The 12,132-nt window shown below is 41.6% G+C and overlaps 1 protein-coding gene across 6 annotated transcripts in view; it reads left to right on the plus strand.

The window, feature by feature from the left end:
• The window catches only part of USP40 (ubiquitin specific peptidase 40), a 78,911-nt gene that overhangs the window by 12,116 nt on the left and 54,663 nt on the right, over positions 1-12,132 (plus strand). For all 6 annotated transcript variants that reach the window (XM_081813352.1, XM_081813357.1, XM_081813356.1 and 3 more), the window contains 3 exons: positions 312-455; positions 3,091-3,219; positions 10,389-10,484. In XM_081813352.1, coding sequence (XP_081669478.1) covers positions 312-455; positions 3,091-3,219; positions 10,389-10,484 — 369 coding nt within the window. The remainder of the gene's footprint in view (positions 1-311; positions 456-3,090; positions 3,220-10,388; positions 10,485-12,132) is intronic.

Raw genomic sequence — 12,132 nt, forward strand, 5'->3', positions numbered from 1 at the left:
AAAGGGGGAGCACCAGTTACAACACGCTTGTTGGATAGCTTCGATGATAGGATATCAACACTAAAAACATGAACTTGGGTTGTAAATTTTTAGTTGTTAACATAAATGAGCAATATCACTTTTAGTCCCATAAAAGAGATGAATTCATATCAAGAGCTGACTTGAATCCAAGATGATGAATTTATGTGATTGAAGGATACGTTTCTCTTAAAACTGCATCACAGGTTGCTTTTTCATATCTTAAGAAACATTATGTATTCTTTTCTATAACTCTGCTTTTAAAACAACTGTAAAAATTTTTCTTTCAACAGTCGGCCAAATTACGTAAGCTGCCTCCCTTTCTTACTGTTTCATTATTAAGATTTAATTTTGATTTTGTGAAGCGTGAACGATACAAGGAAACTAGCTGTTACACGTTCCCTCTCCGGATCAATCTCAAGCCTTTTTGTGAACAGGTTTGAATTATTTTATTGTGAAATTCTTTCTTTTCTCCTCTCAAGATAGGGTCTTTTATTGGCCTCATTTTCGGTTGGCTTATTGCAGAATCTTTCAACCTGGCACAGTTAATATTTTGAGTTGAGTAATTCTTTGTTGTGGGTGCTGTATCCCATGCCTTGTAGGGTTGTAAGCTGCATCCCTGGCCTCTGCCCGCTAGATGACAATAGCATCCCACCCTCCCACCCCACCCCCAGTAGTGACAAAAATGTCCAGACCTTACCAAGTGTCCGTGTCTCCTGGGGGAGAGCGTGGATAAAATCAGTCCCAGCTGAGAACTGCCGGTTTATTACAGTCCTTTTGAGTTTCCAAAGTACAGATTTGTTCTCAGTTCTTTTTATTAAACTCTCCTTGAAAAATCTTTGAAAAGAAAACTTAAGAACAAAATTAGAAATGACCCAACATTAGGAGAAATGACCATTAATTAGTACCTTATTATTTGGATTTAGTTTACATGAGATGCAATAATGAATTACACATCTAGAAAGTGAATAGGTGATTGGAACTTTGCTAGAATTTATAATCTTTGAGATACAGGAAGGAAAGTTTTGAAAACACATTAATTATGCAATGTCCTTCATAAGCCATTTTAAAATATTTTCTATACAATCGCTGTACATGCCAAGATCAGAGTCATGAGACTCCTGCATTTCTTTTTTTTTTTTTTTTGATTTTTTTTTTTTTTTATTTATTTATACATGAGAGACAGAGAGAGAGAGAGAGGTAGAGGGAGAAGCAGGCTCCCAAGGAGCAGGGAGCCCGATGTGGGACTCGATCCCAGGACCCTGGGATCATGACCTGAGCCGAAGGCAGACGCTTAACCATCTGAGCCACCCAGGCGCCCCGAGACTCCTGCATTTCTTACTACAAATCGTTATTTGTATGTTTATCAAGACCAGAAAGAACATTTATTAAGTAGCTATTGAGTTTCTTTGTATAAAAATTATATTTTCTTTATTCTTCCGTTCGGATGGGCCGCCTTCTCCTTCAAGCCTGATAGCTGAGCTTTTTGGGTTTTGTTTGATTGACATATAAAGAATGAGCAGTTTTTCCAGAGTAAGTTAATATACCCTCCCCCATTTACTGCCTGAATAAAACAGTTTTTGGGGGCGCCTGGGTGGCTCAGTCGATTAAGCATCCAACTCTTGATCTCAGCTCAGGTCTTGATCTCAGGGTTGTGAGCCCTTGCATTGGGCTCCATGCTGGGCGTGAAGCCTACTTAAAAACAACAACAACAATAATTTTTTTTCAGGATAACTGAGTTAATTCTTTTATAATTTTCCAGTTTTGTTGAGAAATAATTGACAGACATCACTGTACATTTAAGATGTACGGGATGATGGTTTGATTTACATATATTGCAAAATGACCACACTAGATTTAGTTAACATGTATCATCTCGTATGGAAAAATTTTAGCTTTTTTAAAAAAAAAGTAGTTTTGGGGCACCTGGGTGGCTCAGTCGTTAAGCGTCTGCCTTCAGCTCAGGTCATGATCCCGGGGTCCTGGGATCGAGCCCCGCATGGGGCTCCCTGCTCCGCGGAAAGCCTGCTCCTCCCTCTCCCACTCCCCCTGCTTGTGTTCCCTCTCTCGCTGTCTCTCTCTCTGTCAAATAAATAAATAAAATCTTTAAAAAAAATAAAAAGAAGTAGTTTGTCACATTATCTTAACATACTTTGAAATTACAAAATTGAAATAGGTGAACCATTGCGCACTAGCTAAGAAATTGACCATAATTTTACTTTTTGATTTCTGTATTCATGAAAAAAATTGTCACTTTGCATCTTTGTTCATCTCTCTTTTGCCTGAACCAGACATTTTAAAAATACTACTTACTTTAAAAGTACAAAAAAATAAAAGTACAATGTTTCAGGGAAATAAGTTTCTTCGATAATTGACACCCTTCAAGTAGCATGTTCACATGCAAAGTATCTCTTAACCTAAAGTAGATTTTTTTTTTAATGCCGGTATAAGTGTTCATCAGTTGGGTCAGTCATAATTACAGAGCACGTTAATTATAGAAAAGATTGATCATAGAAGAAAGAACCTGTTCATCCCACTAAACTGCCTCTAAACAAACAGCTAGTATTCACAATTGCTTAATTCCTGTGCTGCGGAGTGCAGTGTCAGGGGGGTGAGAGTGGATGTGACTCTGACTCTGAGGCCCATGTTGGAGTATGGGACAAATTCAACAGCTAAAGAACACGTTTCTAAAGCAGCATAGTAGGTATAATACAAAGATGGTTTTCTCTTGCTAAAACTATCGCAGACGCATTGGGGAGTGTGTTTTATTAGCCCTTTGGTGTACACGATCTTAGCCAAACTACATAAAAATAACATTTTGTGTGTTTTCATATTTAAGAGGCAGAATTTGCTTGGTTGTTGTGTGATTGGTATTAGACGAATGATAGTTTTCAATCTAAGAATTGAAAATTTTTAAATTTAAAGCCAGTTACTCAAATTTATCTTAATTTACCCCTAAATAACGATAATAAACAGGTTTCTTATTTTCATAGTTGAAATTCTTCCTTCTCTTTGGTCATGTATCTTCCCATTTTACATAAACTCTCACTGTCTATGCTCTTTTTTTCACAGAGCAACTCGGACGACTTGGAGTATGTCTATGACCTTTTCTCAGTTATTGTACATAAAGGTGGTTGCTATGGAGGACATTACCACGTGTATGTTAAAGATGTTGATCATCTGGGAAACTGGCAATCCCAGGTAAGCATAGAAATTAGTTCTGGTCTTACTTTGGTGAGGATCATCTTTTGCCATAGTTATGTGTATTTACCCTCAGAAATTTTTATAGGCATGGAAAGTCGATACAGTTAGAAGTTTTAAGTTTTTATTTCTAAATAGTTTCATACTTACAGAAAAATAACCGGCAGCGTAGGAACACCTTCTATGGATACTCTTCACCTGCATCCTTCAGTTGTTAACGATTTGCCAAGTTTGTGCAAACACACACACACACAGTTAATATTATCTTATGAGTACTGAACCATCTGAAATTAAGCTGAAGATATCAGGTCCCTCTACCCCTAAATACTTCCGTGTTTATCTCCTGAGAATAAGGGTGTTCCCTTACGTAAGCGTAGATCAAAATCGGAAACTCCTGCATTGAAACGATACTACTCTCTAATAAAGAGTTTATACTCCGACTCCACCAGTTGTCTCATCAGATCCTTTACAACATTTTCTTCCCCACTCTAGTGCCAAGTGCAGGGTCCTGCATTATATTTAGTTAGCATATCTCTTAGATCTCCTGTAATCAATAACTGTTCCTCGGCTTCTCTTTGTCCTTCGTGGCACCAGCCAAAGATGATGAAGATTTTCCTCCTATACTGTCTTCTAAAAGTTTTATAGTTTTGCCTTTTACATTTTAAACTTCTCAGTCTTTCTGGAATGGTTTCCTATGTATGGGGTGTGATTTCTTTTTTTTTTTTTAACCCGGTTGCCCATTACCATTTATTGAATAATCCATTCTTTCCCCACCAATCCACAGTGCCAGTTCTGTTATATCAATTGTTTATTTATGTATGAGTCCTTTGGGGCCCCTCTATTCTGTTTCATTGTTCCTTTTTTCTATTCCTAGGCCAATACCACATTGTTTTTTGTTTTTTGTTTTTTTTAAGATTTTTTATTTATTTATTTGACAGAGAGAGACACAGCGAGAGCAGGAACACAAGCAGGGGGAGTGGGAGAGGGAGAAGCAGGCTTCCCGTGGAGCAGGGAGCCCGATGCGGGGCTCGATCCCAGGATCCTGGGATCATGACCTGAGCCGAAGGCAGACGCTTAACGACCGAGCCACCCAGACACCCCGACATTGGTTTTTTTTTGTTTTTTGTTTTTGGTTTTTTTTTAAAAGATTTTTTTTATTTATTTGAGAGAGAGAGAATGAGAGACAGAGAGCACAAGAGGAAAGAGGGCAGAGGGAGAAGCACACCCCCTGCTGATCAGGGAGCCTGATGTGGGACTCGATCCTGGGACTCCAGGATCATGACCTGAGCCGAAGGCAGTCGCTTAACCAACTGAGCCACCCAGGCACCCGCCCCAACATTGTTAATTTCTGTAGCATTATAGCAGTCATGATATCTGGTAGGGCAAGTGTCCCTATGTGGTGTTACTCTTCAGGAATGTCTTGGCCTTTTATTCTTCTGTGACCGTTTCTAGAATCAGCTTGTCAGTGTTCACACACACAACACCCATTCTCAGAAGTAGAATTTTGAACCTACATCTATAAGTCAGATAAATCTTTTCATATTTTAGAGCTTCTTATTGAAAAAGCTTTATAATTTTCTTAAGAATTTGCAGATGTTCTGAGGAAAAGCGCTACCTGGATGTCTAGTTCCAATTATTTGCAATGGGAAGAATCAAAGTGTGTTACACACCAACCCCAAACTCTCAACCAGTTGTCTAACATGTACCTAAAACACAGTGAAATTTCCATCTGTAAGTTACAAACCATGGTGGGAGGATGTAGAATGCTTATGACGTCTTCCCGACTATCAGGTGCTCTTGTTAACAGTCATTGCACCACATATAGTAATACAGCTTCTCTGGGTGACAAGAGTGTTCTAGATGCATGTTCTCTTCGTTGGCATTGTTTGCTTTTCAGAACATCCGTCTGCATTTCTCGTGCTCCGTCCGTCGTACTTTGGTATTAAAAAGTATATGGATATTTAAAAAGTCAAACTTTTTGTTTGGTATTTACCAGGGAGACATTCTGTGGGGCTGTGTCTCAACTTTATATTTTTTGGACTATTTGTGGCTGGTGTATGAAATGCAGTTACCGTTCGTTTATTTATTTTACAAATCAGCCATCTTGCTAAACCTTCTTACGCTGCAGACATCTTTGGAGAAAGACTGTTTTGTTTCACCCTTCCCAGTCCTTTACCTTCCATTTCGTTCGGCCGAGAACGCCGTACACGCATCACTCCCAAATGCTTGTGCCACATTTGCCAAGACGCTGGTTTGTGGGACACATTCCCATTCAGACCAGGGGAAGGTCTCCTACCCTCATCTGGTCTCATTTGGCCCTCAAGGTTTCTGTGCTTAGTTGGAGCTGATTCCTATCATGCTGCCTGTCTTCGCTGCTTTCTTATTTCCAGGGTCCTGTAGTAGAGAGTTCGGGTTCTGTAGAGCAGCCTTCTCCCCCCCCTTCTCAGACAGTTATTTGAGCTTCATTTCACTTTCCCTAAAAAATGATGTTGAAGGTTTTTCTCAGATGCCGATATAAGCTTGTGAACAGGTCTAATAAATATTTATTATGTGGTTCATTTCTTCCCCTTGCCCACTGTAGTCTTGGTTTCTTTTTTCCAGTTATGCCTTCATCTGTGTAACCTTTTTTTCCAGTGTTGCCCTGTCTCTTCAGTCTGAGAAAGGGCTCCCACTTTCCGCCCTGGTTCAGCTTCCAGCTCAGGGCGTGTGCCTCCGCTCTCCTCAGCGCCACTCCAGCTTTTGTTCAGCCACGTCTGATTGCCGGCACTTTTAGAGGTGCTGAGGTTTAGCGTCAGTCTTTGACCCATCAAATACTTACTTGCAGTTTCATTTTCCAGTTCATCATTGAGGTCACACACAGAGATAGCCTCGTACAGCGGTGAGGTCACGTGTCTCGAGCGGTGATTCTCTCTTCCGTGTCTTCGTTCTGGGTTGTGCTTCCTTGGACAGCTCCACGCTTACATGTTCACTTCCTCAGAATCGCTTCGCTCTTTTCTGTCATCGTCGGGCTCTTCTCCTGGGTCTGCTGTGTGACTCGAGAGGGCACACAGGCACTCTGTCGTTTGGTTTTGCTCTCCGCACTGCTTCTCTGTTCCTGAAGCTTTGTTACATTAGCAAGGTCTTCTTCCAGGCTTGAAGAACAATCGGAAGATCGCTTTCCATTTGTGCTTAGTATTTCTCCTTATTCATGCCTTCTGTGAAGCATCCCGTTTGTTAAATTTTTTCCTTATTCTGTTCTTCCAGAATCACTACTTTTTCATCCAGAGCTCTATGGTGTTCAAATAACGAGTAGTGCTTTAAGAATTTCAACTTCAGTACATATACCTGCTGGACCCTGCCTGTCTTTTTATTACCATTATTCTGAGAGATTTCTTGTGCCCAGAGACATAGGATTCCATATGTTCTAATCATAGCCTGGTATTGTTCTTTCTTCTTACAGTTTGGCAATTTCTTCTTCCCTTTCAAGGAGCTGTTGCCTGCATTCATGGAGTTCTTTAGTAGGCACTGTCGGCAAAGAAATAACTTACATGACCAATCGGACATAATTTTCCCTGCTTTTAAGGCAACATTTCAGAGGCTCCTGGCTGGCTCAGTTGATCGAATGTGCGACTCTTGATCTCAGGGTCGTAAGTTTGAGCCCCGTGTTGGGGGTAAAATTTATTTTAAAAGACAATAAAAATAATAAAGGCAACATTTCTGTCTCTTTTTGTCTAGAAGATGATCCCTTTCTTCTAGTATGGAGGCCATTAACTATTCAAAATGTGACTCTAGATCTGGCTGTGAAAAGGAGCCTGATCTTTGCTTTCTGCTTCTTTAGAGACCTTTTGCTTCATTGATGGTTGAGTGACATTTTCTTACACATTTGAGGAAGTGGGTCAGAGAAGGCTTCACAACAGCTCCCAGTAGGCAGCCCCGAAGCAGTTCCTACTGTCCCAGCAAGGCCAGGGTTGGACACTGGCGAAGTGGAGGAGGACTGGGCCTGTTTGTCACCTGTGCTGGTCAGATAGGGGGCAGTGCTGGCCTGTCTCTCCCCTTCTGCCATTTTTAAATCTCTTTCCTTAATCACATCTTAAACATATTAAACGTGCTATTTTATTGGTCTGATAATTGCAGTATCTGAAGGCTTTGTAGGTCTGATTTGGATATCTGCTGATTCTTTTTTTTAAGATTTTATTTATTCCTCTGAGACACAGAGAAAGAGAGCATGAGCAGGGAGAGAGGCAGAGGAAGAGAGAGAGAAGCAGGCTTCCCGCTGAGCAGGGAGCCCGATGCAGGGTTCGATCCCAGGACCCTGGGATCATGACCTGAGCCGAAGGCAGATGCTTAACCATCTGAGCCACCCAGGCGCCCCTGGATATCTGCTGATCCTACTTCCTTATGATCTTGTTATTTTAGACTATAGCCTTGTTTGGTTGGTTTTTTAAGAATGTGATTTACTGGAGTAACTTGAGGACTGAGTTGAAAGTGCCTTCCTCTGAAAAAAGTGTTTACCTCTATCACATGCCTGGGGTCACTTCCAACCCTACTTTAAAATCAGGTCTTGACTTACTGGTTTTAGAGCCGTGCAGCTAATGTAAATTTGGACCAGGAACCCACATGGGGACCTACTTGTGATGACAAAGTATTAGAAATGTTTTTCTAGGGCGCCTGGGTGGCTCAGTCGTTAAGCGTCTGCCTTCAGCTCAGGTCGTGGTCCCAGGGTCCTGGGATCGAGTCCCACATCGGGCTCTCCCTGCTCAGCGGGAAGCCTGCTTCTCCCTCTCCCACTCCCCCTGCTTGTGTTCCTGTTCTCGCTGTCTCTCTCTGTCATATAAATAAATAAAATCTTTAAAAAAAAAAAAAATGTTTTTCTACCTTTATCCAGTATCGAGGTCAAAGCAAGCCAGTTCCTCATTGTCCTTTGTTGTGGGTGGATTTTTTCTAGGTCGGGTTTGTACTGAGAAGGTAGGTACCTCTTTCTTTCTAGCTGCCTGCTGAAATTTATCTTTGTGGTATAATTTTTATTTTATTTATTTTTTTTTTAAAGATTTTATTTATTTATTTGCGAGAGAGAATGAGAGACAGAGCACGAGAGGGAGGAGGGTCAGAGGGAGAAGCAGACTCCCCGCTGAGCAGGGAGCCCAATGCGGGACTCGATCCCCGGACTCCAGGATCACGACCTGAGCCGAAGGCAGTCGCTTAACCGACTGAGCCACCCAGGCGCCCCTGTGATATAATTTTTAAAAAGTATATACTTGGGGCGCTTGGGGTGGCTAAGTTGGTTATGTGTCCGACTCATGATTTCAGCTCAGGTCATGATGTCGTGGGTCGTGAGACTGAGCCCCGTGTCGGGCTCTGCCCCTCTGAACCCAGCTCCTGTGTACTCTTTCAGTCTCTCTCTCTCTCTCAAATAAGTAAATCTTTAAAAAAAAAAGAAAGAAAGAAAGAAAAAAGTATATACTTGGTTCTTGGAATAGAAGTCCTTGAAATTGCATGAGTGATAGGCATGTCTTTTGTTGTTCATAATGAACCCCTTTCAACCACACCTGAGTTCATGCTAATGGGATGACTCTTGGTGGGGCCTAGATATCTTCAGAGTGAGGGCTAGTCACTAGAGGAAACAACCATATGAATAGAGCATTGGTGTTTTTAGCCCCAGCTCCTGACCCGTGGAGGGAAGAGGAGCTGGTGATTGAGTTCAGTCAGTCAGTCATGCCTGCATGTTGAAACTTCGATTAAAACTCTGAAGCAAGGTACGCCTGAGTGGCTCAGTTAGTTAAGCGTCTGCCTTCAGCTCAGGTCATGATCTCAGGATCCTGGGATTGAGTCCCATGTCAGGCACCCTGCTCAGCAGGGCGTCTGCTTCTCAGAACCTCTCCCTCTATCCCTGCTCGTGCGCGAGCTCGCGCACTCTCTCTCAAATAAATAAATAAAATCTTAAAAAAAACAATTCAAACCAGGAGGCTAAGGGAGCTTCTGGTTGGTGAACACATCCACATGCAGGGAGGGTGGCCACCCTGACTCCATGGGGACAGAAGCTCCTACTCTCAGGGCCCTTCCTGACCTCACCCTATGTACCTCTTCATCTGGCTGTTCATTTGTATCTTTTGTACTAAACTATAGTCCTGTGTATAAGGTCCTGAGTTCTGTGAGCCATTCCAGGAAATTATCAAACCTGAAGTGGGGATTGTAGGAACCCTAGAATTTGTAATCAGCCAGGCAGAAGTGCAGGTGGCCTGGGACCCCATTTGTGGCTATTGTCTGAAGTGGGGGCAGTCTTGCAGGACTAAATAAAGTTAGTATCAAAACTGAACTGAATTGTGAGACCCAGATGGTGTCAGAGGACCGCAGAACTGGTTGTTTGGAAAACCAATCATTCAACTCCATACTTTGGGGATCCTTAGACTTTGTCTCCCATACCTCATCCTGTATGAGCATCAGAGTGGAAGCTGTGTCAGCAAGGTGGGACAGCTGGAGGCCTCAACTCTGGATTTCCTCCCTGGGTTCCCATTTCACTTGTTCTCTGAGGATTTCCCTGATACTCTCTTAATTCAGTGTGTGTTTTAAAAAAAGTGCCTTTGTTTGTTTTGTTGTTTACTTATCCAGCATTTTTAGCAGTCTTTTAGTAGAATAGTATTTAGTCTACCATTTTGTTTTGCTGTCTCTTTATTATTTTTGTCTCTTGTTATTAGGTCTATTTGATTGATGGTTTTAAGTCAAATGAAAATACTTTTGCAAGATGGCGTGTATAAAAAAAAATCAGTGAATAAAAATACCTTATTTTGACATGTTCCCTAATAACTTCATAGAGTGGGGTGCAAATTTGGACGATCAGGAAGTAGAAGCGAGCACTGAGCTGCTCTTGCCAGTGACACACAACATGTCAGGATTCGTAGGGTGCAGCTGAAGTGGTGTCTACCGGGAACCTGTCGGGACCTACCATGTGTGTGTTGTGCTGGGAGTTACCTCACGGTCCCGTTCACAGAGAATGCCAGAGAGGTTAAATGACGTATCGGGGATTAGTCAGCCAGAGCTGGAAATCAAAGCCAGGTTTGCTGAATTCCAAAGTATACATAAGTTATAACGATGTTTTTATCGTCATTTCTCCATTTTGAAACTTCCACAACATGAACATTTCTATTTTGTTAATTACCTTTTAAGGGATAAATTTTTATTGTTTTCCTTTCTAGGAGGAAAAAAGCAAACCAGATGTGAATTTAAAAGATCTCCAGAATGAAGAAGAGATTGACGATCCACTGATAATTCTGAAAGTGATCTTACTACAGGTAGAGAGAGAGTTTATATTTGTGTGTGTGTTTCAGATATGCACACATATGTGTGAGAATTCATTGATAGAACTGATATCAGTACTGTTCATAGTCTTATTCCTTTGGGACATTCTCTGTGTCTATTTTTACAGTTTGTTTATTGGAGACTTTCTGGTTATTGAAAAATTCATGTTTGTGGTAGAAAATTTGAGAGAAAAAAACTAGGAAATATGTTAAAAGTATAAATAAACCAAGTGCCCAGTAATTGTTAACACTTTGATGTATATTCTTTGCATTCTGTCTTCTTTGTGTTTATATACATATATTGGGATTGGGTTATAGGGTTTTGGGTATTACTGTTCTTTTAAATAGAATTGGGATTTACTGTACGTATTGTTTTTGGAATTTGCTATCGTCCCATGTTATCCTTCTACTCTCTGTAGTTCCTGAGGTTATGCCCCCTTTTTCATTCCTAATATTGATACACCGATAATGCCTCAAGTATATGACTTTTTAACGTTTCCTTAGCGCTGTGTTGTAAAGGTGGTAAGTTCCTTGCATGTATTTATCCATTCTTAAAAAGGCTTTCTTAACTCTTTACCATGGACTTCGCTGAGTCCTTTAACCACCTTGGTCTGTGGCCACTGTATCAGTCTGCTGGGGCTGCCATAACAAAGGACCACAGACTGGGGGGCTTAAACAACAGAAATTTATTTTCTCACAGTCGTGGAGGCTGGGAGTCCAAGATCAAGGTGCCAGCAGGTTTATTCTCTCCTGAGGCCTCTCCATGGCTGGCAGATGGCCACCTCCTCGCTGTGTGCTCACATGGCCTTTCCTCTGTACCTACGCATCTCAAGGATCTCTGTCTATTTCTTCTTCTTCTGACTCCAATCAGATTAGACTAGGACCCACCCTAATGACCTCATTTTTAACATCAACACTTCTTTAAAGGCCCTAACCAAATAAAGTCAAAGTTGGAATCTTGAGGGTTAAGGAGTCAACATAGGAATTGGCAGGAGGGTGGGGGATGGACACATTTCAGCCCAAAATAGTCACTTCTTTCTCCCTTTTATTTTTTTTTCTTTTTTTCTTTTTAAAGATTTTATTTATTTATTTGACAGAGAGAGCGAGAGAGCACAAGCAGGGAGAACAGTAGAGGAAGAGGGAGAAGCAGGCTCCCCGCCAAGCAGGGAGCCCGATGCGGGGCTCGATCCCAGGACCCTGAGATCATGACCTGAGCCGAAGGCAGACGCTTAACCATCTGAGCCACCCAGGCGCCCCTCTTCTTACTCCCTTTTAAAACTTGTTTATATTTGGAAACAGAAGAGATACTGATAATCCTTTTTTGCACTTAAATATTTCTTTTTTTTTTTTAAGATTTTATTTATTTGACAGAGACAGCAAGAGAGGGAACACAAGCAGGGGGAGTGGGAGAGGGAGAAGCAGTCTTCCCCTGGAGCAGGGAGCGCGATACGGGGCTCGATCCCAGGACCCTGGGATCATGACCTGAGCCGAAAGCAGATGCTTAACGACTAAGCCACCCAGGCGCACTTAAATATTTCTTGTAAAAATCCCACAAAATATCAGGAATTTACCCAATCTCAGAATATTCTTTGGATACTCTTTAAATGTTTAAACTTGGGGCGCCTGGGTGGCTTAGTCGTTG

The sequence above is a fragment of the Leptonychotes weddellii genome, chromosome 3 (genome assembly GCF_054177405.1).
Source record: "Leptonychotes weddellii isolate Sample4059 chromosome 3, ASM5417740v2, whole genome shotgun sequence".
NCBI lineage: Eukaryota > Metazoa > Chordata > Mammalia > Carnivora > Phocidae > Leptonychotes > Leptonychotes weddellii.